General features: G+C 41.0%; 1 protein-coding gene across 2 annotated transcripts in view; it reads right to left on the reverse strand.

Annotated features, from left to right (window-relative positions):
* Positions 1–3,242: 3,242 nt before the first annotated feature.
* rasal3 (RAS protein activator like 3) overlaps positions 3,243–8,130 on the reverse strand; it is a 13,468-nt gene continuing 8,580 nt past the window's right edge. For both annotated transcript variants that reach the window (XM_014332620.2, XM_014332621.2), the window contains 7 exons: positions 7,631–7,722; positions 7,441–7,557; positions 7,050–7,215; positions 6,004–6,135; positions 5,724–5,914; positions 4,971–5,055; positions 3,243–3,600 (listed from right to left, as the gene is read on the reverse strand). In XM_014332620.2, coding sequence (XP_014188106.1) covers positions 3,493–3,600; positions 4,971–5,055; positions 5,724–5,914; positions 6,004–6,135; positions 7,050–7,215; positions 7,441–7,557; positions 7,631–7,722 — 891 coding nt within the window. In that variant the 3' untranslated portion in view covers positions 3,243–3,492. The remainder of the gene's footprint in view (positions 3,601–4,970; positions 5,056–5,723; positions 5,915–6,003; positions 6,136–7,049; positions 7,216–7,440; positions 7,558–7,630; positions 7,723–8,130) is intronic.

The raw sequence follows: 8,130 nt of genomic DNA on the forward strand, positions 1-8,130 counted from the left end.
CAGCTCTAAACTTGAATTGAACGTGAGCAAAACCAAAGAGATGGTGGTGACCTTCTCCAGTAGGCACAGGGATCTGGCTGCTTCAGTCACCACCACCATCCATGGGAAGCCAGTGGAGGTAGTTGAGGAGTACAAATACCTGGGAACCATCTTTGACAACCTCCTGAAATTCTCTGCCAACACAGAGGAGATTCTCAGGAGGTGCCATCAACGGCTTTACCTCCTTAGGAAACTCAACTCCTTTGGAGTCAGCACACCCATCATGATGACTTTCTACTATGCCTTCCTGGAAAGCATCATGACCTTGTCCATCACCTGCCGTTTCCACTCCCTCAGCCTCCAGAACAGGAACAGACTGCAGCACACTGCATCAGTGTGCTCTAAAATCATTGGCCTGCCTGTCAGAACTCTGGCACAGGTTTTCAGCCAACACGCCCTTAGACAGGCAGCCAAAATCATCAACAACCCCACTCACATTCTTCACCCCACATTTCAATGGCTCCCCTCTGGGCGACGCCTCCGCTGCATTTCCTGCAGGACAGAGGAGGAGAGCCACCTTTGTCCCCAAAACCACTCTGCTTTTTAACTCCAGCCGATAAGAACATTTCCCGCACCCATAAACTACACTCTTCTTACACTGCTGACACTTTATTCACTTTTAGTCACTTGCAGTTATTTAGTCACCTTCAGTCACTTTAATTTTAAAACTGTAATTTTAAAACTGTATATTCTGTGTATTTATTATCTCACTCCTATTGCCTGTTCTTATTGTCCTAATCTTCAACGTATGCTCGGTTGTTTGTTAATTGCCCCTTGGGGATAAATAAAGTCTTCTGATTACCAGTCCAGCCCTGTCGGGCAGCAGGGGCGCATCCAGATTTTTTTTTTCATAGGGGTAGGGTGACCAACCATCCTATTTTTTGCACTTGTAGACATTAGCCTTTTTACTCTTCAATGCGCCATATAGCGGCTGCAGCAGGTGTGCCACTCTGTGGAGAAAATGGTTGTAAAAATTTCCCATCCCCCAAAATTCCTGCAGTGCTTTAATAGATGTCGGAAGCGGAAAGCCTTGAACAGCCCAAATTTCTTTGGCAATAGAACCGCACCCTCAGCGGAAATACAGTGTCCCAGGAAGTCTAGAATTGGTAACCCAAACTGGCATTTAGACGGGTTAATGATTAGGCCACATGCAGCCAAGCGCTGAAAAACCTGACGCAGATGGGACGTGTGCTGTCTCTTCGAACTGCTGGCCGCCGGGATATCATCTAGATATACAAAAACGAAACACAGCCCGCGCAAGACCAAGACCATCAAACGTTTGGGTGGCATCTTTCAGGCTGAAAGGCAAGCGCAAAAACTCAAAAAGGCCAAACGGAGTAATTATGGCGGCTTTGGGGACATCCTCAGCGCGCATGGGAACCTGGTGATACCCATGTACTAAATCAATCTTAAAAAAAAAATCAAGGTCCCGTGAAGATGGACGGAAAAATCCTGGATGTGGGGAATGGGATAGCAATTGCTTGCTGTGATGTTATTAAGACGGCGAAAATTCTCATAAGGCCGCCTCCCACCGTCAGATTTGGGCACCATTTGTAACGGGGAAGCCCAGGCACTGCACAATGCCCAGGCGCTCCATAGTCGCAAGTGGTAATCCCTCGCGGCCAGCAGCGGGGAGTTGGCAAGGCCAGGTCGCACTGGAGCTGGCAGCTGTCAGAGGAAGAGGAATCCTCCGTCATTTGTTCCTAGCAAGGACAGCATGCTCTCCATGAGCTCAAGAGCGGTACCATCACCCAGGCGCGAGAGAGAGGAGTTTCTCAGCCTGCTCTTCATCAGAGAGGGAGTAGCACCTCAGAAGCAGTGCCCTTGAGAGTGGTGTATTTCCCTTGGGCGGGGGCAATCCTGTAGGAGGGTCATCACACACTGGGTGGACAGTGGATCCAGCAACGCCATCACATGATGGCATTTTGTGTCATTGGAATGAAATGCCACGAAGAGCAAACTGAACTTCGACGTGCATGAACCATGAAGGGGGGTTGTGAAGCCAAAAATCCAAAAGTGGTAGAACTTATTTACCTCTTGTTCCTTAAACATCTGGATAATTTATCCCATGTTATTTTACAGTTGGCCGTAACACTTTATTTTAGATATTGCTGGTGTAACTTTGCACGCATATTCTTTTAAAGCAAATAGGCCTACTACTTAACCATCAGGTGATTTGACTCTTCTTCTGTTGACAGGTAAATTTCTGGTAAATTATGTTTGCTTATGTTGCTTTGGCTATACTTACCTTTGTCTGTCCCTTTGTTCAAAAGCAGGTGTGTGGGAGGGGCCAACCCAGCACTTCCTGTTTATATAAGGTCATGAGGTCACTGATTGATTCACTGGGCACAACCAAATGAAGGGTTTTTTCCTTTTGATAGTATTGTTTATTTTCTTTAAAGTAACGTTTGAGTTGTACTGTATGCAGTGTTTTACTTTTCAAATCATTTAGCTGTGTAAATGAGTCTGTCAATTGGATGAATAATTTTATTCCTGTTTATTTGTTTCGATTATCTTGTTTGGTCTAACCTATTTCCTAATGGTAGAGGATAATGACATTGAGATGTGTGTAAAATTCTATATAAAACAAGTGAGATTTTGACAACCGGGGTTGTTTTAAAATGGTAGAATGGACATGCAAGGAAATATAGTACACTTAAAAGAAATTTGACCCATCTGCTGATGCTGTCCTTTCCTTGTCACTTGCTCTACACTACCACCCACTATTAAATTTAAAATGTATACTGTAGTCTTTACCAGGCTACATTTTGTCATTCTATCTGACAGCAAAGTTGACTAATGCAGCTTTCTGGGGGCAGGAAGTTCTTCCACATTAAAATTTTTACAAACCTATTTTAAAGTGTTTTTCTTCATTTGTTTTTTTCTTTTTTAATTTTTATTTTCTGTTAGAATTGTATTACTTTTCTGTGATTGTTTGGCTTTGTGGTGGATTTTTCCCACACAGTTTTAATACACTGAGATGGTGACAGAGAAAACACTCTTCACTAACCAATGGGTAACATCATAGTGGCTCTCCTTTTTTTTTTATACAGTCTATGACTACAGGCATGAAAGACTATAGATTTTGGGGTTACCTGTCCCTGCAAATCCATAATCATAATCAAGTTACAGTGATTATTCTTGATTAAAATAGACACAAAATAGACCACTTACCATGACAAATGCAAAATAGACTCCTTAAATAGAAAAACATTAGGCAGCAGCTTTTTTTATTGAAAAAAAAAAGGGTTTACAAGCAGAGATACAGTGAAAGAGGAAATGCGAACAAATCCTTCAGCCTTCATATTCACCTTAACTGGAGTTCATTATGGGTATCTTTATAAAATAAACTTATATCTAACCAGGAATTCATGATTGTGGCATCAGGCTGTGTGTGTGTGTGTATGTGTATAAAAACTATGAAGCCCAAAGCGTAGCCCTTTTTCTCAGGGTTCAGGTGGTGTTGAGTGGTTTTTCAGGATGCTGTGTGTTGTTTTGGCTGCTCTTGTACGCCTCGCTGAGCTGTTGAAGGTCACTTAGCAGACCTGCAAACTGCTCCTCCTGTGTGAGCACATTAAAAACAGCTGTTAATATGCTGAAATCAACCACTGTCGCTAAACTTTAAATATCCAGTACCTTAAAGGGAACATATTTGGTTAAGAAATACAAATTAGCTTGTTTAAAGGGCATCAAATACACTTAAACCACTCTCAGATCATTTCTTATAAAACTTAATCAGCATAGTTGCATTTAACTGCTTTTTAAATATTCAGTTTTTATGGGTCTACAGCATATGAAACTGTAATCTTTTAGCCTACTGATAACAATAGAGGCAGTGTTTGAAATATGCAGAGGATGTTTATCTATCAGCAGTGATCCGGGCTTTTTCCTGTATAAGGTTTTGGCATTCCCCTAAAGTAAAGTCACCGGCATTCTGTTAAATATTGTGAGGGTTTAATTTAATCAGGCATAAAATACACTGTTGTTTATGAAACGATCACAAATCTCAGAGAATTCAGTGACTGCTGATGATTAAGGTAATACAGGTAGCTTCTACTATTTGAGGCAGACTGTGTTTGCCTGCATAGTAAACATAACCTGCATCCTCTGTTATTAAATAGCAGATTACATCACAGTTTTTAAGAGACTAATAAATATATTTCTGCCTTTTAGTTTGCTACGTTTTAATTTAAGGACCTCTAGGGCTGGACTGAGATGCTCTGAGCCAGTTCTGGCTGTCTTCACTCCTCCACTGAATGGGCTTGCAAAGAGAGGTGACCACCTCTACTGGTAGCATGACTCAAAGTGTCATTTATAAATATCATGCAGTTATATTGCTCATAAATTAAATTAAATTGCATATAGAGCGTAAAAAAGTAGGTATTCCTGGGCTAAATTCCAAAGCCTGCGGTAGCTGCACATGTTAGAATAGTCTAACTAGGTCAGAACAGAACAGAAAATAAAACCATTAAATTTATAATTATATAAAAAAGTACTAAATGTTACTACTTAATAATTTAAGTGAACTGTTTTATGTTAGCGTTCTCTCTATGGGCACAAATTATTTTACCAGAAAGTTTTTGATTTCTGAAAAATTTAAAAATCAGTGGTTTGGTTCTATTTTTCTATCTCAATTTAAAATGCGAAAATCTTTTGCATCCCACTGGACCCTTAAACCTCATCTCTGATCAACTCATTAGGCTAAGAATATGGACTTCCTTCGTGATGACTGACAAAATATACTCTCTAGATCAAATCAAGGCAGATAAACGAGGAATAACAAATGCAGGTGACCTGCAGTACCATCATAGCCCACCAGGGAGCACCAGCGCACACTGCTCTGTGGGGTTCAGGAGAATAAAATGTGGATCTTGAAGTGAACTATTTACAAGCACTGTTCTTTGACAGTGGACTTTCTTCATCTCACTTACCAGCACATTCACTCTCTCGGCTGCTGCAATGGCAACACTCAGCTTCCTCTCATCTTCCTCCCTTTCCTCTTCAATCACACCCAGCCTGCAAAACACACAGATAAGAAGACATGCTGTTAAGAGAGAAACACTGAGGTTGGAGATTGAACAGGATAAAGCACAAACAAAATGCATGCTTTAAAAACAGAATATATGAGGTGTGATCAAAACGTTCTGAGAACTGGTCGATAAAAGACTCAAATCTAAAAACTCTTTCCTGATTTCAATTTGGCTGTTCTTCTGTGTGTGGTCACCTCAGATCTTGCCCTTTCTAGAGACCAAATGTGTGTGCTCAACACTGATCGGTTCATTGTGGGATCAAATTTTAGGTAGCTATAGAATTTAGGTGCAGTACTTTAGGGAAGACAGGATGATGCCTTGGTGCCAGTGCTCTGGAGCAGCTGAAGCGGTGCATGAGCGTGATTTACAAGTGTGCAGCTTTTTGTGTAGTGTGAGAAAGAGGATTCAGAGGTCAGAAGATTTTGACACATGGAGGGAGATCCCACTGCACGAGTGCAAGCTGATCGAACATGACTGTCACTGAGAGATCTAAAATAGGTGCTCTCAACACTGTCCGGAGATGCACGACCTTCTGGTTTTAAGTATGAGATCCTCCAAATTTAAACTGGATAAAGATGTTTTCAATTTCTTTAGTCACACCTTGTGTTTACTTTCAAATGGAACACACGCACACACGTTAATGCACAGACTAACCTGAAGGTGGCGCTGGCAAGCTGCTCCTCACGCATAGCCAGCACATTCCTGAGCTCGTTGACCTCTTCCTGCAGTATTGCATTCTGGTCCTGACTTTGGATGATGAAGTCCTCCAGGCGCTTAGCCATGTCCAGCTCGCGCTCCGTCACCTGCTCTATGCCCAGGCGAAGCTCTGACAGCTCCTGAGCATGCTGTGATTACACGTAGACATCATGTAAACTGCAGCATTGAAAGCAAACACTTTACACTGTCACTATAATATGTAGGAGGCTTGCCATACCTTATCCAGTAAGCTGAATTGCTCATTCTCAGTCTTGATCTCGCTCGGTTGCCGGGTGTGGCTGCCTGGTGGGTTGGGGTCCCCGGGTTTAATCCAGGGAACCGGTGCAGGTGCACGCTTGACAGAGACGCTCTGGGAGAACATGAGCAGAAACTCCCTGCGTTATTCCTCTCAGTGAAACTTGAAAAAATATGTGTGCACTTACAGAAGCGTGACTCAGAGGTGCTACTTAAGACCCCTGATCTGTGTTTATGTATGCTGTTGTGATATTCCTAGACATAAAAATGTTTCCTATGATGATTTTTTTTATCCACTACTCATAAAACTTGGACCTGGCCGATAAGTGTGGCAAGTATAAGTGTTTGTCCACTTCCAATCAATGCAATGTTCTGCAATAATGTACGGCTCTCAGGAATTCTATTAATCTGAATATTTTGAGTGTTTCTGCATAAAATATTCAAATATTACAAATCTAAAAACAATCTGATCCAGATTTAACTTGAGCAAAAGAAAGGAAGTAACAACAGATAAATAAAACAGCCTGACTGTGATAACAACCGTACTTTGTTGTTGATTAGAATATTACAGAGTCACAAATTTATCTGTATTTTGCTGTTACACTGACATATGACGTATGCACACTGTAATATATAAACTGACTCAGATGTAACTTTATTAATTTTTTTCTACTTTTATTACAATAAAGTAAAGTTGTTTTGCAAGACTTAAGAAGATAAATGTAATTATGTTTTGTAATTTGTGTCTTTAAACATTTAATGTTGTAATTATATTACAACATTTCTTTCACAGACAAAAGATACAGTAGAGATGTGATAAACAACAACAGATTCATATTATTTCTGTAAAAAATCTAGTCATGCTTGGTCATTAAAAATGGCCAAGGCTGTTTATTGTTTAAAGGCTTCAGAGTATGAACTATAGCCTCCTCTATGAAAAGCTGAAGTCCTTTTTGCATAAACACGAGAACATGAGCTGCGCAGCTCAGTTGCTATTACAGGCAGTTCACAGTTCCTGTTTATACTCACAGTATTTGGTGGTGAGATAAGTGGTTGGTTGGGCTCCGCCTCCTGTTCCTGGTCAGATGTCGGCAGAGCCTCAGAGCTTGTTTGCCTCTTCATCTCACGTTTTACTTGTGCCGGACGTCTGTGTGGGGCACTCTGAGTTCTGGCGATCGGTTTCCTCCTTTGACTCCTGACATCCACGGTGAATAAACGGATCAGTGTTAATTATTTAAATGCCAATGAACACATTATACCATGTTTAAAATGCACAGACAAAGGATCCTAAATGGAATAAAAAATCAAATCTATCTGACCCAAACTGAATTTGTAATTGAATAGCTTGAGAGAGTCCTTCCTCCACACTGACATGGGGAGGAGCTGCGTCTGACCTCCACTGTGCCCCTTTGAAACTGACCTGTTGTCACGTGTGCTTTTGGATTCCTGAGGAATATGCTGGAGAGACGACTGGAGAGGGCTGTACTTGCTCAAGTCCTTAGGAGGAATATACGCTGGCTTGATGTGTCCTGTTTGGCTGCAGGAATATCACTGTTTTAGTAACACGCAGCAGAACTAATATGATGGACAAATCACACAAATCAACATACCTGTTAATATCTATCCGAGGTGCTTCAGGGCCTAGTGACTCTGTTATTTGGTTCAGAATTGAAGGCAGAGGGTGCAGCTTGTCAACTGTTTGCTGAGGGAGAAACAAGTAGCATGTTAACCTTCACTTATACACAAAGCATGAAATAAGTATATTTATATAGTGAATGGATACATAATTGCTTCTGGTAAACTTGAGAGAAAAACTACATCTATGACCAAACAACACAGCGATACACACCACACACACCACATTTTTTCTACAAGGCCTTTTAATCCCTTAACCTACCAGTGTTAGAATTAGGATTCTGTTTACAAATCTTTATATGGAATAAAGGGGTAGCTGTGAATCTCTTAAATCTGTGTAACTAGATAACAAAAATCAAACCCTATCTTTAATCAGAGCTCTGATCACAAGAATAAGATTATTTCCTTCTGTGTCTGTAGTTCACTATCAATAGTTTTACTTAGGTCACCTGACAGATTAAAAAATGGGGGGGGG

Source organism: Haplochromis burtoni, unplaced genomic scaffold (assembly GCF_018398535.1).
Source record: "Haplochromis burtoni strain Fernald_Lab_line unplaced genomic scaffold, NCSU_Asbu1 Contig_35, whole genome shotgun sequence".
NCBI lineage: Eukaryota > Metazoa > Chordata > Actinopteri > Cichliformes > Cichlidae > Haplochromis > Haplochromis burtoni.